General features: G+C 36.7%; 4 protein-coding genes across 11 annotated transcripts in view; 1 reads left to right on the top strand and 3 right to left on the bottom strand.

Annotated features, from left to right (window-relative positions):
* ci-zf(ubr)-5 (zinc finger protein) overlaps positions 1-9,103 on the bottom strand; it is a 62,713-nt gene extending 53,610 nt beyond the window's left edge. For 2 of the 4 annotated variants that reach the window (XM_018817615.2, XM_018817617.2), the window contains exons 1-18: positions 8,883-9,103; positions 7,752-7,990; positions 7,351-7,494; positions 6,843-7,036; positions 6,360-6,489; positions 5,999-6,131; positions 5,251-5,414; positions 4,852-4,931; positions 4,304-4,444; positions 3,821-4,019; positions 3,621-3,718; positions 2,936-3,101; positions 2,585-2,615; positions 2,267-2,432; positions 1,720-1,884; positions 951-1,113; positions 404-501; positions 42-190 (exon numbers count right to left, since the gene is read on the bottom strand). In XM_018817615.2, coding sequence (XP_018673160.1) covers positions 42-190; positions 404-501; positions 951-1,113; positions 1,720-1,884; positions 2,267-2,432; positions 2,585-2,615; positions 2,936-3,101; positions 3,621-3,718; positions 3,821-4,019; positions 4,304-4,444; positions 4,852-4,931; positions 5,251-5,414; positions 5,999-6,131; positions 6,360-6,489; positions 6,843-7,036; positions 7,351-7,494; positions 7,752-7,990; positions 8,883-8,977 — 2,555 coding nt within the window. In that variant the 5' untranslated portion in view covers positions 8,978-9,103. The remainder of the gene's footprint in view (positions 1-41; positions 191-403; positions 502-950; positions 1,114-1,719; positions 1,885-2,266; positions 2,433-2,584; positions 2,616-2,935; positions 3,102-3,620; positions 3,719-3,820; positions 4,020-4,303; positions 4,445-4,851; positions 4,932-5,250; positions 5,415-5,998; positions 6,132-6,359; positions 6,490-6,842; positions 7,037-7,350; positions 7,495-7,751; positions 7,991-8,882) is intronic. The other 2 variants (XM_018817616.2, XM_018817618.2) reach the window with 2 other exon arrangements.
* Positions 9,104-9,364: 261 nt separating this feature from the next.
* Positions 9,365-12,373, bottom strand: LOC100184223 (carboxylesterase 5A-like). The gene is made up of 10 exons (XM_009859337.3): positions 12,270-12,373; positions 11,995-12,152; positions 11,442-11,637; positions 11,146-11,342; positions 10,925-11,088; positions 10,713-10,861; positions 10,407-10,637; positions 10,108-10,264; positions 9,740-9,992; positions 9,365-9,619 (listed from the first exon to the last, which is right to left on the bottom strand). The coding sequence occupies exons 2-10, from the start codon at positions 12,150-12,152 to the stop codon at positions 9,457-9,459; spliced, it is 1,668 nt and encodes a 555-aa protein (XP_009857639.1). The 5' UTR covers positions 12,270-12,373; the 3' UTR covers positions 9,365-9,456.
* A 693-nt stretch (positions 12,374-13,066) lies between these two features.
* LOC100177230 (carboxylesterase 5A-like) lies at positions 13,067-21,497 on the bottom strand. 4 transcript variants are annotated; one of them, XM_026840680.1, is made up of 10 exons: positions 21,068-21,497; positions 20,743-20,900; positions 20,474-20,669; positions 20,140-20,336; positions 19,617-19,783; positions 19,412-19,560; positions 19,104-19,334; positions 18,585-18,756; positions 18,217-18,469; positions 17,308-17,899 (listed from the first exon to the last, which is right to left on the bottom strand). In XM_026840680.1, exons 2-10 carry the CDS (start codon positions 20,898-20,900, stop codon positions 17,737-17,739), a joined length of 1,686 nt encoding a protein of 561 aa, XP_026696481.1. In that variant the 5' UTR covers positions 21,068-21,497; the 3' UTR covers positions 17,308-17,736. The 4 variants fall into 4 exon arrangements, with proteins under 4 accessions (XP_026696483.1, XP_002127407.1, XP_026696481.1 ...); XM_026840682.1 differs by lacking the exons at positions 17,308-17,899; positions 18,217-18,469; positions 18,585-18,756; ... (4 more) ...; positions 20,474-20,669; positions 21,068-21,497 and adding exons at positions 13,067-13,413; positions 13,737-13,989; positions 14,458-14,614; ... (3 more) ...; positions 15,781-15,977; positions 16,261-16,456 and having other exon boundaries at positions 20,743-20,937; XM_002127371.4 differs by lacking the exons at positions 17,308-17,899; positions 18,217-18,469; positions 18,585-18,756; ... (5 more) ...; positions 20,743-20,900; positions 21,068-21,497 and adding exons at positions 13,067-13,413; positions 13,737-13,989; positions 14,458-14,614; ... (4 more) ...; positions 16,261-16,456; positions 16,805-17,028.
* A 1,548-nt stretch (positions 21,498-23,045) lies between these two features.
* LOC100176381 (golgin subfamily A member 6-like protein 6) lies at positions 23,046-26,858 on the top strand. 2 transcript variants are annotated; one of them, XM_002127292.3, is made up of 2 exons: positions 23,046-23,194; positions 25,095-26,858. In XM_002127292.3, the coding sequence occupies exon 2, from the start codon at positions 25,114-25,116 to the stop codon at positions 26,722-26,724; it is 1,611 nt and encodes a 536-aa protein (XP_002127328.1). In that variant the 5' UTR covers positions 23,046-23,194; positions 25,095-25,113; the 3' UTR covers positions 26,725-26,858. The 2 variants fall into 2 exon arrangements, with proteins under 2 accessions (XP_002127328.1, XP_026696484.1); XM_026840683.1 differs by lacking the exon at positions 23,046-23,194 and adding an exon at positions 24,881-24,975.
* Positions 26,859-26,933: the final 75 nt, after the last annotated feature.

Genomic DNA, 26,933 nt, shown 5'->3' with positions numbered 1-26,933 from the left:
CCTTCAGTTACCAAACACTTTATTACTCCTACTTTACTTACTTGTTGCTTCCATTTTCCGAATGAACACCCATGCCTGAAGCAAAGAGAGGTGGGATGTCGGCCCATATTGGGTCTTTGATTCCACCATTTTCGTCCCCCAACAGCGGGTATACCATGGAATTGTAATCAACTAATAGAGATGGGTACTCCTTCAAGAAATAGTTTAAAATGTTTTTTTTTCATATTTTTTAAAAAGTTATTTGAAAATAGTGTTTTTTTCATACTGTTCAAAAAGATTATTTAAAAATAGTTTTTTTTTCATATTTTTTTGTAAGGTTATTTGAATATTCTTTTTTTTCATTTTTTTTGTAAGAATATTTAAAAATAGTGTTTTTTCATATTGTTTTTGTAAAAGTAGGTACCTGTCCTTTATTGAGCAACTTGCAGGATTTGGTTTTGTTTGGTTTCTGTGTTGGTCCTGGTAGACTTGACATACCAGGAGGCAGTTCAGCACCAGTAGCTGTGAATATTAATTGATACGAGTAATTTATTAGTAATCACATGCACCGTTTTGTTTTTTAAATTAATATACTAGGTACAATAAAAAAACTAAACTCAAAACTAATAAAAAAAAACTTATATTAATAAAAATTATCTAATATATATATATAAATAATTTTTTTTTTATAAAAAATATAAATATAAAAATAACTAAAAAACATTTTTTATATATTTATAAACTAACATTGCTTTGGCCATACAGTACATTACTGAGGCTGCACATTGAAGTGAACTTGTTTTTTTTTATAATTTTCACAACTATTAAATATTAATTGCAAAAATGTATAAATATTGAAATGTGTATTGTTAAAGTAAAAATACCGTGCAAAAATAATGAAGTACACACGAAAGCGACTATGTTTAAAAAACAATCAAAACATGGTTTTAAAATAGAAAACGGTTACTTACGTAAAAAGGAATCAATTTTAGTTGGAAATCTACGGCGACTTGTAACTTTTCCTGAGGTCAAACTAAGATGAATACATCCAAGATTGTTGTTCATCTTGTTTGCCACAGCTGTTATGCCTGTCTCCATAGCACTGATGCAATGCAACTTTAGTTGGGGATCGCACTGTTAATGTAGTTTAATAGGGAAGTTTTAGATACAAAATTTAACTATACTAATATATAGTACTGAGGGCAAGATGGGACATCTTTAGAACTAAATATCCCGATCGTGTTTTAAACAATTACCACGGTCGGTGGGGATCACGAGGATACGGTTTTGTAATTCTTTAAATGTTCTTTGGTTACTATCAAATGGAATGAGAAAATAAAAATGAAAAGGTCTCCCATCTTTTCCCCACCCTACTGTACTATGTACAAGAACCAGTGGTAAATAAGATGTGTACATAAGATAACATTAATTGGGAGTGTCATTTAAATATTGTTCTAACTAACACTAGGTTTACAGTAATCGGATAACTTTTGTAAAATCCCATGTTGCTTAGTAAGGTTGTGACAGCGAACTTTGCCCATATAGCATAAAAACTAGCAGTTGTTGCAATAACATTTAAAAAAAATAATAGTCCTTAGAATTTTTTTATATTTTTTGATTGATTTTGTAGTTGTTAGAAATTGAGTCTAACTAGCAATTGTACCAATGCGATTCAGAAAAAAAAAACTATTTTTAAACATTTTTATATTTTGTGATTGATTTTATTAGAGGTTGTGTTACCTGCAACTTTCGGGGTGTTTTCTGTAAACAGTCGAGCATCCTTGGTGCTTGTGTTTTTACGATCACGACATCATCTTTGTGAAGCAGGCGACATGATTGCAGTGAGGAATCACGATTGCCAGGGTTATCTGATGAAAAGTTGACGGCAACTATGTTCCCATCCACCTTAAAATAAAAATCAAACAGAATATAAAAAAGAGATTCCAAAATAGAAAAAAAAAATCAAAAATTTAGAAAAAAGAAAAAAAATCAGAAAATGTAAAACAATTCAGAAATTCAAAAAAAAAAAAAAAAATCAGAAATTCAATAAAAATAAAATCATAAAACCAGCATTTTAATAGCAAGTTGGTGGAAACTTTATCTTAACTGCGACCAGCATTTAAGCTGAACAGCAATACACAGAATAAAATAGAATCGCCATATATGTTAATATGTTACCTTCCAGCCCTATATTTTTGGGGTGTTTTCAAAGCAGGCAGATATTATATTTAAATACATCAAATAAATATACGTTTTAAAAAATATTTCTTACTATACAAACTTTTACCTTCTCCACTTTACCAATAGGAACAGATTTAACATCTTCCACAAAAACAACTTCTCTCAAATCCCATTGCTCCGTATTCTCCTCTTCCTTATTCTCTTCTTTATCCACAGAGCTGTCTCTTTTTCTCTTTCCTGGTTTGCAAGAATCCAACAAACTCGTCTCAGATCTAAAAGGAAGGAAAAAAATGGATTTAACAACAAAACATACACTAAAGGTATTTAATATTACTGTATCTATAATAAAACCTTCACAATTCAAATTAATGGACATATAAACGGTTTTTAATAAAAATGATAAGAATTTCATACAACAACTTACTTGGGCTCAAGCTGCTTTTCATTTTCTTTTTCTGAGAATAATATAAAATTGTATATATTTTAGTAACAATAGAAATGGCATGCCACACCCCACAAATAAATTAAACAAAAACCTAGTTGAAAAATATTAATTTGAAGTCAAGAAATTTCTCAATAAAAATAAAACATTTATAGTGTACTCTTCTCTGGCAACTTTTTAAGTAAGTTTTTTAGTATATCATTTTAAAATTAATTCTGTTTGCCAGAGTGGCATTATGAGTACCTAAAAAATAACACTTTATGCATGGTAGCAACATGAACAAACTAAAGTAGATTTATAAATAAATGAACTTTAAACACTACACTTGTTTACCTTGCTGTGAACTGCTGAGTATTTTAAACGAGCATTTTTTCTCAAGACTCCACACGACTTCAAGTAATCGGCCAACTCTTGGTTCACCACTTGAAGTGTTGATAGCAATGGACCCAGCATGATAGGATGGTAAGCTACGTAGACATACTTGGCTTCCAACTGATATCTGCGGGTTAAAATTGATGGATACAAGGTTTGTTATGACTGACAGTGAACTTGTAATCAGATAAATGATATATATAGTTTCTATGATTAGAACTGATCTTCTGAGAAAAAAATGGGAGATTTTATAAAATTTGTTATCTGCCATGCTACAGTACTTGGGCGGGGTTAAGTTTCGCAAAATAATGTGTAAAAATAAAATATATTACGTCTGGACCTGGTAGCAACAGCAGCAGAGTATAATTCACTTTTAAGGATTTAGCCCCGATTAAACTCATTACTCCACCATCCAGAAAAGTCCGTTTGCGTCTTTGGTGCAAACGATGCCAGGACACAAATTAGGTATTGGACAAATGGCGCTAAATGGCAAATTATTTGTGTGCAAACATCACTTTTTTGTGTGACACGTTTACAGGTGAATATCAGGGCTAAACAAAGCAGTGCTTTTGCAACTTTAATTAGGGCACGGATAATAACAGGAGTAATTTAAATAAAACAATTGTACAAAAGTTGCATAAATCACCTCAGATTTCTCAGTGTTTTGCAGCAAATTGTTTTGTGATTTTTCCAGCAGTTTTTTTCTCTGACTAAATGGCAGAATACCCCACCAGTATACACGACCTAAAATAAATAAATGGCTTTCAAACTGTAACTAAATGTTTGCAAACTGTTCTTATAAAAACACATTTATTTAAAATTTTACAAGCTAAAACAAAATTTTACCAGCTTCAGTAAGAACAGCAGAGTAAAGCGGGCAAATACAGAGAGATTTAACTTTTTCGTTTCTCAACGAATCCGATGGCTGCCGAGGACTCTCCAGTGACCCTGTGTGGGCGCATACTGTCTCGTCCATCCAAGTAGCAACAGCGCCACCTTCTGTTACAACGGAGGCTCGAATCGAACTGGTAGCAAGAAATGAAATCTGGAAAAAAATGTGATTTTATTGCATTTTTTTTAAACTGTGTGTGGTAATGGTATGCTGTTTTATTAATACACTAAACATATTGACCAAAAGTGTTTAAAACAATTGATTCTATCACCATGTGACTATGTGCGTGAAGACCTTGTCGAGAACCTGGGATTCAGGCCAGAATTGACCTGTTACCTCAAAAATCTAAACAAGTTTTACTTAGCTTTAATAATTCATACAATGCTTTAACAAATCCTATCATATCTGCAATAAAAATTCCAAATCAAATGACAAACCTTGTCTTCCCCAAGTTCGAGAAACTCCGTCCTTGGATGAAAGTTAGTTTCATGATATGGTTTCTCACTTGACCATTTCCACTGACGTAGACAACCCTCAAGGTCTACACCAGTAAGCTCACTATGCATTGCTCCAATCAACTGCAGATATTGTAAAAAAGTGTTTTGCATTTTATTTATTGGTAAAAAAAGTATTTTTTTAGTAAAAAGTATTTTACTAAATATTTTTCAAACCATTAAGTATTGTCCTACTTTAAGGTTTTTAAATTTGTTAAAACGTTTTCTATTATTATATATTATATATATATATTATATAGGTTTTTAGATTATAAAGTGTTTTAGTACATATTTTTCAATTTTTGGACCATAATAACATTAATGTTTAGGTATATGCTACTGTACAACAGAGCTTTCTAAACTGGAGGTGGCGTAAACTATTTCAGGGGTCACCGAGACTTCGAAAGGGGTTTGGGGAAAAATAGTTTGGGAAGCCAGCGAAGCTTTGTGCCACACAATGGTGTAACTAACACCAGCCATGTTCAACTTACTTTAAACTTGACTGGTTCGTCCCCATCCATCCACCACTCGATGTCACTACCGAGCGTTAATCCAGAATCAACACTTGACCCTACAACATGTGATAATGTAAATAAAGCAAAGGTTTTTTACTTTTTTCTGAAAGGCTGACAATTCAGGTCACCCATAAGTGACTACTCAGTTGAAGCAACTGTTAATGTCTTGCCCAAGAACAAAACATAAACAATTGTAAAAGAACGGTATCCGATCCAGAATCCATTGGTTATGATGCGAGTGATTTAGCACTGAGCCACGACAGAGAACCATTATAACCACAATCAAGCACAAGTTTTCCCTCAGACATGTAATGGTACATCAAAGGTCTTAGGTTGTAAGAGATTTTGAAAAGATTTTAATGACATTTAACTTACCAGGTATTGGTTTTGTTTGAGGTTTTGAAGCTTGAGCTGAATCGGAGTTCTTGGCTTCCGACCAATTCGAGCTTCCTTGTTTGCTGCTCTCTTCATCTGGCTCTTCTTTATCAGCATTACGATCACTTGAACCTCCCAATCCACGCTGCTGGGTTGAGGTGCGACTTAAAAGTAGAAAAGTGTTATTTCAACATTTCATACAGAATTCCCCAATCAGCGTTGTGCTTGTGCTTTTTTGTTTTTTTTTTATATGTTACTAAATTCAAAGCACACTTTCTAGTAGCTTGTGTGTAACCTGGAAGACATAGTATAAAACTATTGTAATAGAAAATGGGTTCGTGAAACAATACATTAAAAAATCGCAACCTCATAAATGAATATGAAAATCAGCTTTATAATATTAAATATATACAACATATATATGAAATATCCTTAAAATAAATGTATTTAAAACATTAAAATTTCATAAAACGACCTGCATGGGAAAGCGAAAAGTTATTACCCAACTCTAAATAAAATGCTAGAACAGGCGTTTTACAATTGCAATATAGCAGCAACAGTTTATATATAAGGATAAGAATTTGCATTAGAATTAAAACTTTTAAAAATGCAGGAGAGGCAGAAATAGTTAAGATGCATATATGAATTATTATTGGTTGTAATGTTTACTGATTATTTTAATGAATAAAATTTCAAGGTAGACTTTCCTACCCCGCTCTCTAGGTTTGATAGTATATATGCATTTTACCTTGGAAACGTGTATCCGAGTAAATCCTCTGGAAGCATCGTCTCTGCATCAATGACGACTCTCGGATGGTCCCCGGAGTTCACTGCTCCCTCAAATAAGGACATCAGTTCCTCACCATGGATGTAATCTGCTCCTACAAGAAAAAAATTAGACAAAAAATATATATATAAGACAAATTGTCTGTGTAGCCTATAGACTAAAAGATAAGATTTTTTTAGTAATAAAAGACAAAAAGAAATATAAGACAACAAAAAAATGAGAAAAGAAACATGAAAAAATTTTCTGTATATAGTCTGAAATTTACGATTTTTTTGCAAATTTGTAATTTATTTAAAAGTTAAAAATGCAGCTGGAGAATTACCGGCATCATCCATGTCATCATTGTCCTCATCATCACGACTCAGCAGATTATTAACAGCGAGGTTCACATCGAGACTGGTTCTCTGCAACTCCCGTATGATCACGTTACGAGATTTTCCCTGCAGCACGTTCTGCAAGAGAGAGACGGCAGTTTAACCCTCAACCAACAAAAGGTGTCTCATTTTTACACCTAAGGTCTGCTTACAAGTTATTACATTTTTAACTATGTGGGTGAAAATTCTACTGTAGTACTGTAGGAGTTAAAGAGGTTACTACTAATCGCTCAGTATCTTGCCCAAAACATACACCCACATTGGTAACAGCATCAAGTTTCGAACCCATCAAGTTTCTGGTTACAAAGCAAGCACTTCATTCACTTTGTCACGATACAGACCACGCAACCAGTACACAAAGGTTAAACTATTTGTATTAACCTATAGTGTATAAGATAAATCATCCAAGTACATAAGAAATGCTAACAAACCTGAACTTGGTTAATCAAATCTTCAGGCACTTGGGCGGATAATATCGCTCGTTGACCGCTAGACATCAGTGGAAGGTTTCTGCCTCGTACTTGCCCGGTTCGTATAAGACGAATACTGGAGCTTGATATGCTAGTGGAGTTGGTAGAACCTCTCGTCGTTTTACGAGCTGAAGTCGTCACTGCAGTGGTGGTGCCTGATAAAAAGACAATGAATTAATTAATGTAAAGGTTAAATAGAAGGTTTCAGTCTTAAGCTCCAACTTTGTGCACTGATAAAAGACATAATAGTTAAGATTTTGAGCAGTTTTATTATTGCCATATATATGCGCCAATCCAGAAACATGGAGATATGACAATCCTAGAAATTTTGAAAATGACCTAATATTTGACAGGTCAGAAACATGGTCACCAACTTGCAATTGCATGGCTATTGTATTTTTACCAACTGTGAGTACCAGATTGTGATGTGTGCACTGTTAGTATAACATTGTTTCATGTAAAGTGTTACCAGATGAGGAAGTTGTAGAGCGTACAACACCAATTCTATTTCCCCATCTTGACCACGAACCTGAACTTCCCATGCCAAGAAAATCCGCCGTCAGAGCCCATGGTGGGTCGCTTGAAGTACGCATGGATTTGCACATTCTTGTTCCTTAAAATATTAAAATAAGTTAATACATGGATTTTCTGGTCAATTTTAACAGAAACATGACAGCAGTCTATACCGATATCCAGGTTTTTTGTTTTAAATGTGTTTAATAATAAAAGGAAAATGTTTGATAAGATAAAAACAGTTAAAATACATTACAGAAAAAAGAAAACCCACTAACCCCTAACACATGTCATTAACTATAAACAAAAGTTATCAAAAACGTATATATATATTTTATAAAACCAAAACTGCCCTACCAGCTCTGCTGTTCTGTTGATTTTTTTCTTTCGGTAAATCTTCAGAAGTTTTTTCACTGTGCGCGACCCTAGATTTTGCAGTATAGCCCACTCTGCATACTCTGCCATCATCAAGAAGGAACGAGAGATGGTTAGGACCTACAGCACAGTCACTGATCACTTGCTGTTGAAGGATTTTCAACACAGGTGGCAAATCACTGTTGTGGGCAGAAAATGTGCTCTCAGATAATCGCAATAATCTGTCAAATGAGAAATTGTGAATTTAGAAATTACTATTGTTGGGAATTAGGGATGCACATTACAGAATAATTAGGTATTCTAGGATATCCTAGAATACTTTATTTCGAATCTAGAATTCCGAATCTAGAATTTCGAATCTTTTTACATTTATAGGAAAAAATATTTTTTACCCACATAAGTCAGTTTATTGAGTCTTTCATATTAGCCTTGTTTGATAATGAGCTGTAAAATGATCAAAAATTGTACTATTGGGTAGTTTTTGCGTTATGAAACGTATAGCAGGCTATGAAAAGACGTTGCAAAACGTTTACTCTCGAAAGTCCCACAAACACAAAAATTTTTTTTTTTAAATATCAAGTTTAAAAAATTGTTAATATAGTGTATGAGATGACGCGTGATGACGTCATTAAACAGAATACCGAATCCCGTAATTAGATTCGAATACAAAAGGATTCGAATCTATAAGATTCGAAATTCTGTAATGTGCATCCCTATTGGGAATACTGTGAAAAACCTAAATTAATGAATATAACATTAACTTATTTATCCTAGTCGACCTAGTGTAGCTAGGCAACGACAGTGGTTATAACATAGTCTCATACACCTCGTGTCAGCTTCCAAGTAACCATGTATGATGTTACTTTGTGAGTGATTATTTTGGGGGTGGGGTATTTTGTTCTTTTTTATGTATAGCTGGTAAGTTGGACAACCCATTGATGACCACTCAGTTTGAGCAATTGCCGTTAAGTGTCTTGACCAAGGACACATACACCTAGTTGGGAGAAATTGCGCTGTATCTATTGGACTACCATTAACTTTAACTGTAACATGTTAAACTAAAATTTGCTACAAGGTATACAATTACAAATGGAAAACTTTAGAATCTCTTACTTTTCTTGAAATTTTTCTTCTTCGTCTAAAAACAACCTGCTACCCTTGGTTAAGGGGTGAACTACAAACCGAACATTCGATACAAAAGGTTTCATCGCTTACTCGTAAAGTAAGCGTTCCTGATGTAGGTACAGGGATTTAACACGGAATAAAATATACAACAATACAATATAGCATAGTATAAGAATATAATGCAATCAATTAACGGTTACACCAGCGAATATTCTGTTCAAAATTGCATGCAAATCATGAACAATTTTCGTTTACATTCGTACAAAATTTCGCATGAGATAATTCTGTACAAGATTTCTATGAAATCGTAGGTTTTTAGTCCCCACCCTATGGTTTACGTCTAAGTACTCTGCGGAAAACATGATACTGAACTTTGGCTATGACTTGGAGACTGACTGACCAGATACCAAGTAAAATATGGACTTCATTGCTCTAGTAAATGTTTTTTTATCTAAATAAACATAAACGAGAAGTGATTAAGGAATTTATTAGGCAATGCAGAAGGGCTTTTGTAAATTATCGGTATCAGTACATGAGAAATTAGAACAAACAAGACCATTTTTTATTTGCTCATTTCGGAAATCGTTTCGGTGTGTAGTTTGAACTTGTCTCCACTTAAGTTCTGACCAGTCCCGAATGGAATTTGCGCTACCAAGTGGTTTCTTTCCGAAGACTTGTAGACTGGCCATTCCACGGGAACATCTTTATTCCCGGTGTTAGGATTCCTGCCAAAATAAAGATAGTTATTGTTGGTGGTAACTCGTAAGCGGGCAAGTTGTATGAAACAGAACCCCCGTGCTATAACGACTGTTGTTGCCTCGCCACGCGAGGGTAAGTATGCTTACCCAGTTTTTGCAAAGTTTACAATATAGTTCATCCATTGCTCTGACATTTTGCACTCGTCTTTGGTGAATTTAACTTCTGACGACAATTTAGTGGTGGCGTATGGCAATCCGAAGGTATAAGTTAAGTCGTCGCCGTGGTCACACTCGCAAAAGTCAACTTTAAGTTTTAAATCGCCAGATAATACATGGTCTTTGCTGTGACAGAACTTTGAAATTTGGGTCATGTAGTAAAAGTACGTCGGGTGGCCAGCGCCTGCAACAATTGTTATGTTGAAATTAGCATATTTTTTACACAACCAAGGAAAAGTGTGTTTGGTAATATCAGTTATAAAGCAGCAAAGTTTACTGAGAGTTGAAAGTGTACTGACCTGCATGAGCATTAGCTTGCAACAACGATGGCACTGCAAACCACAAGTCCCCCAATATTTCTCCTGCTGCTTTGCTCCATCGGAGTTTATCCTCCGCGGAATAATTTTTGCTATAGTTTTTCAGAAGCGATTCCGCAATATTTTTTAGTTGTTTTTCCTGACAAAAACATTATTCAGTCGTTTTAAAAAAATACTGCAATAATTATATATTTATTTGAGTACATAAAAAGGAGGCATGGAAACAAACAAGTATTTGAACATTTTAAACAACTGCTGAATATATATGTATTTCTACTTACAGTGCAGGTTTTGTATTGCAAGATCATTTTAAGAAAATCCATAACTCCTTCCTTCGTCGATCCGGATTCAAACTCAGGAATCATTCCAGAGATAATCCCGAACCCCTCTGTGTTGTTACACCCAACCATATACGGTACAGGGGCAATATTAGACGAATTTCTAATTCCATCCAACGCATCTTCAAGAATAAACTCGCCATCGATTGAGGCACCGAATGCTTCAAATGGACACTAAATAAAATATAGATGGATTGTAAAAACGAAGCAATCACTCGTCGTATATATAGAGCCTATTAAGACACTTACAGTTTTAAACCCTTCCGCCTGCGCTTCCATTATTTTATCGGCGCTGATTTTTTTCATTTCAGCAACTATTTCGTCCGGGTTCGTAGCTGTAATTTTCAAATGTTCCAGCATGCACTTTCTAAAGTTTGTGTATTCTGTTTTCATCATAGCTGTATGTATTGGAAACACATGTTAAAAAATCATAGTATAATATAATACTGCTACAACATTACTTGGCATGGTCGCAGTCCCACTTTGAGATATAGCACGATGAAAATAACCCCGTGAAAGCGGCGACAAAACATGATATCCGACGGAAAAACCACCAGTACTTTCGCCAAAGATTGTCACATTTTCAGGATTTCCCCCAAATACTTGAATATTGTGTTTCACCCACCTATAAAAAGGATACGATTAGTTTAAACAACTCTATCAAAAATACATCAGATCATACTCCAATGCTTTAAGCTGGTCGAAGAATCCCATGTTGCCCTTCCATTTTGTGTCCTTTCCAGCCGTGAAGAAACCGAATACATTCACTCTGTAATTTGGGATCACAACTACTACATCTTGCATGCTGCATATAGTCTGTCCGTTGTAGCCCAATGCACCGCCCATGGTAAGACCACCGCCATATAACCAAACCAACACCTGTTACATAGTGTATAAAACAATATACAGTTCATATTTGACCAGTATTTTTTGATACATAACAACATCGACCAAAGAGTTTACGGATATAGCACTTACCGGCAAATTTGCTTTGCTATTTAAATCATTAGTGTAGACATTCAAGTATAGGCAATCCTCGCTAATGTTCTCTATATCTTGCTTTGGCAAGTCTTCCGAAACCATAACAGCCTTTAGCTGCTCCCACGCTGAGGTGTCTTGCATAGGAGAAACGATCTGTCGAGTCGCGTCAAGTACTTCAGACCATGGTTCTACACTGTTGGAGATATGAATGAACGAATGAATTAAACTTACTTTGTCTTGGCATGACCGGAAAACGACAGTCGTTATAACACGGGTGCTGTCGCGTACTACCTTACGAGTTACCATGTATGTTACTTTGTGGGTAATTATGTTTTTCTGATTTTTTTTTGATTTTTTCCATTTTTTTAAATTTATGACTGATAATTCGGACGTCCCGTCTTGCCCAAGGACACAGACGCCCACAATGGTAGCAGCGACAAGCCTTGAACCCATTACCCCTGGGTTAGAGGCGCAGGCGCGCTAACCACTTTGCCACGGCGCCGGGCATTTAACACAAAATAGGTTTTATACTTTGCAACAAACAACTTACTCTTGCGGACGTTCAAAGCGAAGATCTCCGGTGGGTGGTTTGGCAAATGGAATCGAACTGAATCTGTAAACTTGCTTTGCGTTCGGGTATTTTGAGCTTCCAACAGCTTTACCCCTGACTGGTCCCTTGGCTGTTTCGACACACGGCGAATCCGACATCTATAGTAATCTTGTTCTTATTTTTAAATAAGTACAATTTCTCACTGCACGTAACTGCGGTGTCTATAATATCTCTTTTCGCTGGGTGTTCGCCTACTTATATACCTCTATGCCTACCTTTATGTATGCATTGCTGACGACCCGTCCAAGTTTTTCTATGTATTAGGTATTGCGCTGAGCCACTGGAGAATACCAAATAAGACAACCAGAATTGGCCTTGCCTGTATACCGATTCCATTTATGGCAGTGTAATTGTAAAGTTGTTCAAATATTGATCATTCAATACCCCTAGTTAATGTTTAAATGCTGTGGTAAGAGAGAAAGGTGCAGTGAAGCATGTGTACTCTGCTGTTCCTAGACCTTATTTGGCTCATTGGCTGTATAGTTTTACGATTAATCGATGCGCAACATAAGTTTGTGTGTGAACTAATAGCATGGCCTTATATAGCTTTGCTTCGTAAACGACTACTATGAACCATTTTATAGATTTCAAACTGGGACCGAGGCTCCTATAGTCCTATGAGCCCTTATATGTATTTTCTCTATCAACTAATAAGAACAGTATAATCATGTACTATAAACTACATGTGTAGAACAGTTTCCATTCCATAAAACCTTTGATCGTGATCATGACTTACGGTTACTCTTTTATTGGTAATCGACCAAATGATAAAACGTATATAATTGATGTCCTATATATGATAAAGGAAATCAAACTGTGCCTTGGTATATATTCGACTAGTCTTTTAAAGTTTTTTTTTGTAATGCTAATTCGTTCTATAACACGTAAGACTTTAAATACCTTAAATATAAAGTTTCTATTATTTACGTAGTTTAGCTATAGGTTCGTTGTTCTTACTAACTGATAGCAATTGTTAAGCCAGTCCGAGGCAACGTACAACAGAAAGTACGACCAATTTCTTGGTAGGTACTTTAATTAAAACATAAAAATTGAGTGCATAAAATCACAAGTGAAACATTTATTTTTTTGTTAAAATAAAATATGAATTATTTATATTTGTTCTAAAAGAGGTTATGGGATACATATTTCATAATAATACGTTGATAATGTATTTGTATGTATTTCTGTGAATCTTTTTATTTTTTCATTTCGGCGATCGTTTCTGTGTGAAATTTGAACTTGTCCCCAGACAAGTTCTGACCAATCCCAAATGGAAATTGCGCAGTCAAGTGGTTTCTTTCTGAAGATTTGTAGATCGGCCACTGCAATGGAACTTCTTTATCCCCGGTGTTTGGATTGCTGTTATAAATAGATTGTTGATGTTAGAAAAATTAATAAACAATCTAGTACTGGTTTTATTTTATATACACACTCGCTTGGTACAAGTATATATTTGGATGTATACACAAATCGTTAGTTAAGTTCACACGTAGTAGGGTGGGGGAAGTCGGGACACCTTTTATTCTATTTTTTCGTGCCTTTTGGTAGAAAACAATGAACGTTTAAAGAATTATAAAACCGACTCCAATGAACAGTAGTTCATTTTTCAAACACGATCAAGATATTTAGATAATGTGTGCGAAAAGTGGCCCTACTTAACTTCATACTACATATTTGTTTACCCAGTTTTTGCAAAGTTTGCAATATAGTTCATCCATTGTTCTGACATTTTGCGTTCCTCATCCGTAAACTTAACCACGGGTGCCAGCTTAGTAGTTGAATGCGGGTATCCAAAGGTATATATAAGATCGTCACCGTGGTCACACTCGCAGAAGTCAACTTTAGGTTTTAACTCGCCAGACAAGACATATTCTTTGCTGTGGAAGACCTTTGCCGCTTGGGTCATGTAGTAAAAGTACGTCGGATGGCCAGCGTCTGTATAATTAATATAACTGTGAATATTGCACAATTATATACAAAAAAATACCGGATTATTTTCTTCTGCATGAATTAATATTTAATATAAAATGGTAGCTAAAACACAAATAAAATGTTATGTTATGAAATATATGACAGTAGTACACCCTCGGTATCGCTGAGTCAATATTTCTATATATACTCTGCTTACATATAACTATATAGTATATAGGGTGGGGGAGGATGGGACACATTTTTATTTTGTCTTCCCGTCACATTTGGTAGTAAACAAAGAACAATTAAAGAATTATAAAGCCGTATCCTCACGACTCCTATTGACCGTTGTTAATTGTTTAAAACACGATCGGGATATTTGGATAGTATGTGCTAGTCCCGTCTTCCCCCACCCTACTATGTAATGCCTACATGCATTAAACATTGCAACGGTACAGTGCACTAAAATAACTATGACAAATATTTACCAACCTGCATGAGCGTTCGCCTGCAACAACGACGGAATAATAAACCACATATCAGCAAACATCTCTCCCGCTGTTTTACTCCATCGGTGTTTATCATCCACCGAATAGTTTTGGATATATTTTTCCTTAAGCAATTTTCCAACAGCTTCTCGCTGAGAATCCTGTGTGACAGAATATTTTTTAGCTGCGGTCTTGCATGGCAAAGATATCAAGTTTGACACGTTTATGTGTATGATTGTGTGACTTAATCGTTACTTTATACTCGCGTGGCCGGAAACGACAGGCGTTAAACACGGGTGCTTCGTTGCAAATACACCTCGCGCTAGCTTACGAGTTACTACGTATCTTACTTTGTAGGGAATTATTATTTTGGGAAGAGTTCTTAATTTTTTAATGTGTGCTTGGCTGATAATTTGGGCAACCCATTATAGTGACCACTCGGTTAGACTCGAGAGCAATTACAGTTAAGTATGTCTCGCCCAAGGACACGTACGCCCACAATGGTAGCAACGAATAGCATTGAACCATATAGTATACATCAGTATACTATGATTGAACCCATATAAACTCTGGGTTGGAGTATTTACTTACCGAGGGAAACTTTTCCGCCTGCAGAAGCATCTTAAGGTAGCCTTCAATTCCTTCTTCAGTTGCTCCAGTCGCAAACTCTGGGATCATAACAGAAAGAATTCCGCATACCTCAGTATTGTTGCAACCGACTATATACGGGACAGGCGCAATGCTTTCGGGTTTAGTAATTGTTTCCGTTCCCTCTCCCAAAATAAACTCTCCATCAACGGTGAGACCAAATGCTCCCATTGGAAACTAACAAACATTGAATATTACAAATGAATGTACTTCAAATGTCCATAAATATACGTTGTATAATTTAACCACCTTTTTATATGCTTCTCCCTGAGCCTCTAATATCTTTTCGGCGCTGACCTTTTTGAGTGCAGCAACCATTTCGTCCGGGTCCGTAGCTGTAATTTTCAGATGTTCCAGCATGCATTTTCTGAAGTTTGTGTATTCGGTTTTCATCATAGCTGTATTTGTTTAAAACACAGGTTGTAAAATCATAGTTTAAAATAATATTGGTGCAACATTACTTGGCATGGTCGCAGTCCCACTGTGAGATATGGCACGGTGAAAATAACCTCGTGAAAGCGGCGACAAAACATGACAACCGACGGATAAACCACCAGCACTTTCGCCAAAGATTGTCACGTTATCAGGATTGCCACCAAATGATTTGACATTGTGTTTGACCCACCTACAAAGAAGGATATTTTTATCCAGGAACCAACCATAAACATTAAAGTCTTACTCCAATGCTTTTAGCTGGTCATACAATCCCATGTTGCCCTTCCATTTTGTGTCCTTTCCAGCCGTGAAGAAACCGAATACATTCACTCTGTAGTTTGGGATTACAACTACTACATCTTGCATGCTGCATATAGTCTTTGCGTCGTAATACACAGCACTTCCCATTGAAAGACCACCACCATATAACCATACTAACACCTGCATTATATAAATAAAGAATCTCGATAAAAATTACTAACAAATAATGTGCGCAAAAAAAAGTGGTTTCTGTAATGGGTTGTCCAAATTATCAGCCACGCATGAAAAATGTACCCCAAAAATAAACACCTACAAAGTAACATACTTGGCAAGCTGGCACGAGATGTATAAAACAAAACACACATGTTTAACCATGGTCGTTTTCCGGCCATAGAGTAAGTTACATCATTCATTCGCTCGTACATTTATTTTTATTCAATACTATAAAGTGGAAAGCACTTACAGGTAAATTGGCTTTGGCGTCCAAGTTGTTCGTAAAAACATTAAGATAGAGACAATCCTCTTGGAGATTTCGAAAATCTTTGTCGTCCACATCCTCAAAAACAACATACGGTTTCATATACTCCCACATGCTTAAGTCTTGCATGGGAGAAGCGATTTCTTTAGTCGCGTCAAGCACTTCAGACCATGGTTCTGCACTGCAAAGGAATATAATGCAAATGTCATTTAAACGAACTGGGCGTTACGATGCCTAAATGAGACCCAGTGTATGAACACCACCAAAGAGATAATAAGATCAACAGATTGGTATAAATAATACGGTGCGGTAAGATATCTGTTTTTTCTCCTTTTCCGTCTTATTTGGTACTTACCAAATAACTTTACGGTAGTTTTCAACCGTATCCCATAAGGTCTTTAAAACACGATAACGAAATATGTGATTTAGGTAGTAATGGTATCCCATATTATCTCATAGTACCATATAAAGAAAACCATATATTGGCCCCAATGTATTATACTGTAATGTTTATAAAACAGTAACTTACTCTTGTGGACGTTCAAAGCGAAGATCTCCGACAGGCGGTTTAGCAAATGGAATCGAACTGAATCTGTAAACTTGCTTTGCGTTCGGGTATTTTGAGCTGCCAGCAACTTTACCCCTGACTGGTCCCTTGGCTGTTTCAACACACGGCGATTCCGACATCACAGACAGTTGAAATAACAATTTATTTCTAAATTTTCTGAAAGTAAACGACAGTAAACAATACCTTTACTGGGTTCTTAACTTTTTAAATACTGTGTTGCAGTTAAAAATTTATATACACTTTCAGTAAAGCTATGTCTTACACTGAAACTGTAAAAACATATACGCCCTGTTATAACACCGGTGTCACAAAAAAGTGCCCTTCACTTGTGATGCTAATCAAATATTTGATTTTCAAGAGAAGTTAATGTTTGCACAAGCTCGGTACGACTTCGCTCAACAACTATTAATAACTCTTGGGTTTACTAGCAGTCTGACCTGTGACACAGATATTTAAACCAATATGCACAAAAGTAATGATGGAGTTTGCCACATAACATACGTGTTTTATAAACTTGTACAACCAAAATTGTTTGGACACTACAAAAATAATATTAACACGAATTATTTATGTTCTATAAACACAAATACGAAGCATTTGTTAAAAGAAACGATATTTGGTAAGCTATTACGGCGTTAAAATTATAATGATTAAAAAGCTTTTAATAAAATCAGTGCTCAATAAATTCGTGTATCGCACAAAAAGTAAATTTGATATTTTACGAGCATGGAAACGAAATTGGCGTAAGATATTTGCGAAATTAACAAATATAAACTTAGTTTTTTATCTCTTTAAATAGGACAGCGATTGCCAGGAAGGGAATTGTAACAGTTATACTACAAAGGCCTTCTTGGCTTCTTTGTATCGGACAACAGCTTTTTTACGACGAAAATTTAATCGCTTATATCAAAAATCTCCCTGGAGAGAAGTTTGTGGTTTGCTTTTATAAAGTTCCTATCAACCGTAAACGGGACTTGCGCAACCAAGTGACTCATTTCTGCAGTTTTGTAGACCGGCCATTCAACAGGTACGTCTTTATCTCCGGTATTTGGATTTCTGCAATTAAATAAATATTGTCGGAGATTAATGATTAATCTATCACAGTAGCTCTTTATCAATGTGGTATGTATAGTAGAGTGGGGGAGATGGGACACTTATTTGTTCTGTTTCTCGTCCTATTTGATAGCAAACAAAGAACATTCAAGGAATTTACCGTATTCTCACAACTCATAGGCCGTTGTTAATTGTTTAAAACACAATTGGGATATTTAAATAATATGTAATAAAGGTGTCCCGTCTATACCCACCCTGCTATACTATCGACATATACATTTAAAATGGTACTAGCATTCAAGTGGACATATACAGCTTACCCAGTTTTTGCAAAGTTTACAATATAGTTCATCCATTGCTCTGACATTTTGCATTCGTCCTTGGTGAACTTTACATCAGAGGTAAGTTTAGCGGTATGATATGGAATACCAAACGTAAACAAAAGATCATCGCCATGGTCACATTTGCAGGAGTCAACTTTCAAACGTATGTCACCAGAAACTATATGTTCTTTGCTGTGACAGAACGTTGGCGTTTGGGTCATGTAGTAAAAGTACGTCGGATGGCCGGCGTCTGCAACAATCAAACAACAGCGGGTCGTTGATTTCCTATACGTGCGAACTAAGATAGCTATATGCCGGCAAATTTACCCTTATGCGATAATATTTTAAACAGAAATTATGCTGACCTGCATGGGCATTAGCTTGCAGTAACGATGCCACTGAAAACCATATGTCTCCTAATATATCTCCTGCTGTTTTGCTCCAACGGAGTTTATCGTCAACCGAGTATTTTTTGCTGTATTTTTCCAAAATAAGCTTGATTGTATCTTCCAGATTTCTCCCACGGACAGCAATGCTCTAAGAACATTTGTGTAATATGATGTACGAGTGGGTTACCATTTACTGCATATAAAGCTATAGTGGTAGCGTTTAATGATGTAATGGTGGCCAGGTTCCTTAACGGACATTGATTCAATGTAGTGGTCTATAATAGGCTGTTAAACGGAAACAAAAATAATATTATATAAGCTATCGTCTATACAAAGACGCGCGAAATGTAATATAGCCTTTGTGTTATACCGACTGGCATTAGCCTGCTATACGCGAGGTTTAGCTTAATATGTTTCGTTAATTTATTTAGTCATGCCTTTATATTATCCTCATAAATTCAAATGAACAAATGATTTAAGTTTGTGAAAACTTACATTTTCAGATTTCCAATGCAGAAGCATCTTAAAGAAACCAATGACTCCTTCTTCTGAAGAACCAGACTCAAACTCTGGAATCATTCCCGAGATGACCCCATATGCCTCAGTGTTGTTGCAACCGACTATATACGGAACAGGAGCAACGCTCCCGGGTTTATTAATTCTTGCCAAAGTTTCTTCTGGCACAAAATCTCCATCGACTGAGACACCGAATGGTTCCATAGGACACTATAGAAAGCAAATCACTTATAGTGCACATATGACTCACAGAAGTTGTTCATTTGGTAAATCGTTCTCAGACCCACCTTCATAAATGCTGCTGCTTGCGCTTCCATTATTGTTGTGGCGGTAACCCTTTTCAACGCAGCGACCATTTCGTCCGGGTCAGTAGTCGTAATGTTCAAACTTTCCAGCATAAAGTTTCGGAACTTGTCGTAGCCTGTTTTTATCATACCTAAAAAACTTTAGGTTAAATCCCTGTTTCACAGTTCCGTCACATATTCTCCATACTTATTGGCATGGTTGCGGTTCCACTGTGTGAAATAGCACGGTGGAAGTAGCCACGAGACAGGGGAGACATCACATGGTATCCGACAGATACTGCACCGGCACTTTGGCCAAATAATGTCACATTATCAGGGTTGCCACCAAATACCTTGATATTATGCTTGACCCATCTGGAAAAAAGGAAACGTTTTATGTGTCTCAATCGCCGTATAAGCACAACTGTGGTGGTTAGCGCGCCAGGTTACTGGTTCAAGTCTCGGTGCTGCTATCGTTGTGGGTATGTGTCCTTGGGCAAAAAACCTAACGGACATTGCTCAAACTGAGTGGTTACTAATGGGCTGTCCAAGTTGTCAGCCATACAAAGAAAATTAATCACCCACAAAATTACACACACTATTTCGTAAGCTGACACGAGATAAAAAACGAAACAGAACATTCGTGTTATAACGAATGTCGTTTTCCCACCAACCACGCAAGGTAAGTTAAACATTCAATCAATCGGAAATAGCTAACATTACGATCATACTCTAATGCCTTTAGCTGGTCAAAGAATCCCATGTTGCCCTTCCATTTTGTGTTCTTTCCAGCCGTAAAGAAACCGAATACGTTCACTCTGTAATTTGGGATTACAACTACTACGTCTTGCATGCTGCATATAGTCTGTCCGTTGTAGCCCAATGCACCGCCCATGGTAAGACCACCGCCATATAACCATACCAACACCTAGAAAGAATGTTAAGTTATTTCAGTCAAATAGGTTTGAGGAATCGAAAGATGCTAGTTTTTTTATTGTTTTTTTGACATCACGACACAGAACTTATAGTTTACAACAAACTGATAAGTTGAAACATTATACCTACCGGCAGATTTGCTTTGTTATTCACGGTATTAGTGTAGACATTTAAGTACAGACAATCCTCGCTAACGTTTTCATTCTCTTCTTTGGACAGGTCGTCCGAAACAACATATGCCTTCAGTTGTTCCCACGCCGAGGTGTCTTGCATAGGAGAAACGATCTGTCGAGTCGCGTCAAGTACTTCAGACCATGGTTCTGAACTGTTGAAAATACATTATTGTTTAGCCTACGCACAAAAATATAGGTTCTACTTTGCAACAAACTACAACTTACTCTTGTGGACGTTCAAAGCGAAGATCTCCGACGGGTGGTTTGGCAAATGGAATCGAACTGAATCTGTAAACTTGCTTTGCGTTCGGGTATTTTGAGCTGCCAACAACTTTACCCCTGACTGGTCCCTTGGCTGTTTCGACACACGGCGACTCCGACATCTAGTAATCTTTTGCTTTTTTTTAAATGTAAAATCCGCTATCGACTTAAAAATATAAATCTCAATCGTTAAATATTGAACTAGAGGAGATTTTTTACAGCTCCCGTAACCGTGGTGTCTAAAATTATGACCTGTTTTCGCTACGCCTATTTATATATTTATGCCTACCTTTGTGTATTTTTATATATTAGTGACAACCTGTCCAAAATTTTCTTTGTAGGGTGGCGCTAAGGATAAGTCACTGGAGAATACCAAATAAGACAACCAGAATTGGCCTTGCATGTACCGGCTCCATTTATGGCAATGTAATTGTAAAGTTGTTCAAATATTGATCACTCAATACCGCTATAGCTGGTAGTTAATGTTTGAATGCTGTAATATAAGAGCATGAAGAGTGTGTACTTTGTTCCTAAACCTTATTTGGCCCATTGGTTGTATAGTTTTACGATTAACCGATCCCCAACATAGGTTTGCGTGTGATAACCAGTAGTATAGCCTTATATAGCTCTGCTTCGTATAGACAACTATTGTGAACCACTTTAGGGATTGCAAACTGGGGGCTGGGCGCCCTGTATCTATTACACCATGGTATACTGAAGTGTACTATGATTACACTATATAATTCCTTTATCTATTCCCATAAACATTGCATATTCATGCGTACTGAGTCTTATAAAATTAGTTTGAAATTCGTTAAAAAATGGGATATAAACATATAAGCAAAATAGGCGACGTTCACTAGGATTTTAATTAAAAATAATAAAAACAAAGCATGCTGGATGACCAGTAAATACCCATTTATGGCGTTTTTCGATAGACGTTTGATCTAGGCGGTTATATGCGAGCAATTATAAATAACATATAGCGACTAACACATAACATAGCGAAAAATTATGAATAACATAGGATTTTATAAATAACATAGCGAATAACACTGTATTGTGCTGAGTTGCTCGTTCGACGCTGCGTCATCGGTTTGTTTGTATATACGGGATTATTGTAGACTTAACACATGGTATTGAATCGGTATTTATGATCGGTTGTCTTTGTACAAAAAAAAAAATTATATTAAGTTTGGAGTTTGACAACAATCAACAAACATATATATGATTTAAAGTATATTTTCCGTTTTTTAGTATGGGTACGTATTGCGATCCTATATAAATTGGCGGGAAACTACCACGCTGTTGAAGTGTCTTGCAGAAAAATTTCGGACACCAATTTAAATTACTGCACTACTGTTTACATCCACCCCCGCAGGTGAATATAAAGATGACCACTTAAATGACTGCTCCAGTCCATATTTAATGTCCGTGACGTATTTGAACGATCGTGACGCAAACTTAAAGATGACTTAATTAGTCGGGTAGATATATTAATGGAGGTAATTATTGCGGTAGTGGAGAGTTGTAATTTTGCTGCTCCTCTGTGACAATACAAATCCGCTCGGTATATGTACGAGTTTACAATTGATACAACATATAGTAGGGTGGGGGAAGATGGGACACCTTTAGCACATAATATCCAAATATCCTGATCGTGTTTTAAACAATTAACGACGGTATATGGGAGTTAAGGATATAGTTTTATAATTGTTGGAATGTTATTTGTTTACTACTAAATGGTACGAGGAAATAAAGCTAAAAAGTGTCTCATCTTCCCACACCTTACTGTACCATCTACATTTTCTTCCCTTGAACTGCCTAATCCCTTACGTCACTGCTGCAAAGAGGTCTGTGTCGCCTTGGGGCAGAGTCGACACCAACGCGTGTGTTTTACTGCTTTGAAAGATATATTTCAGGTGTTAATTGGTAAACATAAAAGTGAAAGATTTGCTAAGTTACAAAGTCATGCAGTACGATCGAAAGGGGGCACAAGTCTGATTTGAATATCGCTGTCAAAGCAGGGATGCTTTAATTTAGTGTAAAGATTTGGTTATCCGTTGTTAAATTAAATTAGGCGTGCTTAACGGTTAAAGTTTGGCCTTGGGTCAACATAAATGTAACGAAGAAATCCTTTAAAACTAAGTGGCCATTTTATATTCACTAACGTTGTTAGGTGAAGCATTGTGGTTTAAAAGTTAGTTTTCTCCAAATTGGGTTAGGCCTTTCGCCTCCTATTCAATAAGATTGATCTATTACGTCACAGTGGGTTGTTTTACGTCACAGCTTAAAAAGCGCACACTTTTTCTGGCGTATTTCTCTAAACGAGACTTTTCCTGTGAAAGTTTGTAAACAAATCTGGTATCAGCCTAAGCGACAGTTTATTGAAGATTTAAAGTCAACGAAAATGAAGGTAAGGGTTCGGTATATATATTATTCATGTCTAGGCAACTGTTGGTGTTGTAAGATAGTAGTGTACCATCGAATGTAGACTGCTGGAATACGAAAGTTATGGGTAGATGTAGATTAGGAACATATATCGACAGTGAACCATTTTAAATTGTGAACACATTTCCTAATCGAGTTTATCATCGTAACTTACACGAAAATGTTTCAAGAGCGTTTAGAGTCGTTGGGCTAACTTTCACATGTAATATTTATTTTTGCATAGTTTTGTATGAGCAGTTCCATTCGTCCGTGATATTTTAGAACCATAACTGCTCTTTAAAAGTCAAATGACTGCTTGTAAAATCGTAGAAGGCACTGGTGTGAAGAGTGTGCTCCGAACATGTACTGTGCCCGCTGGTGCATTCTCTGCTTAAGAAGCCGTGGTTTTTATGACCGCTTTTAATTACAGTTTGAAAAAGGTGACAGTGCTGTGAAATGGTCGTTCGGTTCAACTGTCAGCCAGTAAGCGTCCAATTGCTAGCGAGATTGTGCGAGTGTCAGTCGGGCTAGTAAAGTTAATACCAGCGTTATAATATGTGGGTCTTTGAGAAGCACTGTAGTTAAAATGGTGTTTAAATGTCGAAGTTTTATGAAAAAAATTGTAATGTACATTATATAGTATGAAACTTTATTAATATTGCACGAAATTATGAGAAACTGTATTAACAGAACCAAATGCGATAACGAACTTTTTATGTTGGCGGGAATTAATAGTTATAACGCTAATTCCGTACAATAATCCGATTAATATTGCCAAACCCAATCAAACTTACGTTTCTCAGTTCTAACTAAGTATATCGTGGCGTCATTGGACTCTTATGACGATCAGAAATCGTTGCGCTTGAGTAGTAGAGTACGTAGTTACGCCCATACAGGAAAATAACAATTTAGCTGACGTTATTTTAACTATGGGACAGGAAATAGCTTTGGCAAACTACCAATGTTACATTTTTAGATTTAAAAAGGCAGCAAACTGGTTACTTTGAGTTTAAAATGGCAGTGATGAGGTTTATGATATAAGTTTCAAAAATAAACAAGCAAAACACGTAAGGGCAATGGGGTCGCATTTTTCTCAGTAGATCAGTGTGCAATGTAGCCCCGGGAGGTTGAATCGAGACTTGGTCTTTTATCGTGTTGGAGCGGAACGTTTTCATGCCATTACGAAAAGCCAATAATACGATAATAGAGCGATCATTATGTCAACCCGCGATGAAGAACTTTTCGATACATTCATTAACTGACAGAACCCCCAGGGCACAGATTTATAAACCAAGCTTGCGTTTTTTACTTCCGTAATCAAAACAGATTTACAACAATTTTGGAAAGAAATTTTTTTATTATATTACGAGCAAAGTTAGATACTTGGCATTTTGGATTTGTTTAAAAGACTGCATGCCTAAGATTTAGGCGGATTTTTTTGCATGACTGCAAGTAAGCCGCTAAGCCGAAAGTTATAACACACCTACCGAAAAGTTTCCGTGATTAATTGCTCGTCAACGTAACGAGATATATATGCTCTGTAATTAAATCTGTATCCGCGTGGTAAGCCGTGATAAAACACAAGTTCGCATGGTTTGATTATAAGTTGGACGGTAGATTGGAATCTATGATTCATGTGTTTTAGATTCGTTTGTTTGTGGATATGCGTGTTAGATAAAAAAAAGCTCATCAATCGAATTGGACTGGAGGCGATAAATGCGATTCGTCATGTCGGATATAGTAACGACAAATAACTTTGAAAGCATTGTAGGTTTTTAACTATTTGTGTCTGCGTACGAGTAAGCAGAAAATAAAAAAAATGAACATATTGGTTTAAATTGTTGTTCAAGTTACTGATTTGTAATTGAGTATATTTTATTTTCTAGTTGTTTGCTGTGACAGATAATGCCATCGAGAAAACCTATAATTCCGGGGACAAGCAACCGAACTATTCTTCGGGCATTGCACAATGAAATGAAAGAGAAGAAGATTATTACTCAAACAAAACCCACAAACTTTTCTGATACAACCTCGTCCGGTATCCATAGCAACAGTAGCAGCGAGGCCGGTGACGTCATTACAGAGACAAGTTTTAAGAAGTCTACCAGAAATAAGCGAAAGATGACGCGCTCGGTGGTAGAGAGCGAAGACGCCCAAAAGACTTTCCACGCCCACGAGTCGGTTGATACGGATGATAGCACGGGAACCGACGACGGAAGTGACGTCAGTGATGACGATGCCGAATCAGAGCGATCAACTACGTCATCAGTTGAGGAAGATTCGGAAGAAGAGAAGGTGTTGTCGCAAAGGTGGCAACAGCCCATAGTTAAGACAGTGGACAGTGATAAAAACAAGAGGTTTGCACGACAGAGCAACGGAATATCACGGCCTGGATTACCCAATAATAACCAGGCGAGACATTTAAACAATAATCCAAACACATTGGAAGAATTACTTAGGAGGAGGATAAAGCACGAGGAAGAAATTGAATTCAGTTTAGAGGACAAACGGTTGATCACTGAGGGCTACAATAAGTTTGTATTGAACGGACCGAAACAAAAGCAAGCAGGAACGTCTTTTGGGAATAAAAAGGAAATCGTAAAAAATCATGTTCAAGTGACTGAAGACCAGGATGTAAAGTTTCCGTTAGAAAACGCCGCTTCCGGGATAGGAGAACCGATGAGCGTAAAAGAAGCTCGTAGTTTGGAGCAAAAAGCAAAGAGAAAGACAAAATCCGAGAAGCGCTCTGTGTCTGAAGCGAAGTTAGCGGTGGGGGAGGCGAAATTGGGCGAGTTTGAAGCAAAGCTGAGAGCCCGGCAATCTAAGATCGATGAGAGGCATGCTAAGTTGTGTAGGAGACATGCTATTCTAAAACAAGCAGAAGAAAGGCTTATGGAACTGGAGACAAAGTTAGATGTCGATGAAGAAGGTCATAGGGAACGTGAGAGAAGAGTGAAAAATCGAGAACGGAGAGTCAGACAGGAGGAAGCTGGGCTTCAGATAAAGGAATCATCTCTGAGAAAACGTGAAGAAAAAGTCACGGAGAACATCCGGGATATTGAAAGGAGAAAGAAGCTCGTGGAAGAGAAAGAAGATCTCTCGAACACTATGGAAGAAATAATGAAGAAGAGAGAAAACCTTCATAGAGCTGACGATGGCGTTAAGAAGTCCGGGGTCATTGGAAATTTGGGTAAAAAGCTTTTGCGGACTAAAAATGAATTTACCTCGTCTAATGACGTTAGACTAAGAGATGACTCGTCCTTACTGGTGCGCTCGCATAACCGACGCTCTACCGGAGCAATGATGTCGCATCCGATACCCGTGCCGCGCAAATCCCTGGAGAAACGAGAGTCTTCAGAGGACAGAAGAAACCGTTCGAATAGCATCAATTCTGACTCTGTTTTTGACGAGAAAGCGAACCACGGCAAAAAAGGACGACAACTCGAGGCGAAAAAGGTCTCGGCTTCTTTACCTCGCCATAAAGCAAAAACTACGGTTGTGGGGTTGTGGCTTTAGTTTAGGCGTTTCTCTGCGTAAACATTTGACATTAAGTAGGTATTCAAATAAGTTCCAACCCAGAACTCCTGAACTAAAAAAATGTCTGAATACACAACGTAATCCTTTTCCAATATTCGCGCGATGCAAACACACTTTAAGCAAATGGGACTTTACACGAACGGTAGGGCAGCGTGGAGCGTACCCACAGTCCTGCATTTATAGGTTCT

This window comes from Ciona intestinalis, chromosome 2 (assembly GCF_000224145.3).
Source record: "Ciona intestinalis chromosome 2, KH, whole genome shotgun sequence".
Lineage (NCBI taxonomy): Eukaryota > Metazoa > Chordata > Ascidiacea > Phlebobranchia > Cionidae > Ciona > Ciona intestinalis.
This window is presented reverse-complemented; position numbering and strand designations above follow the sequence as displayed.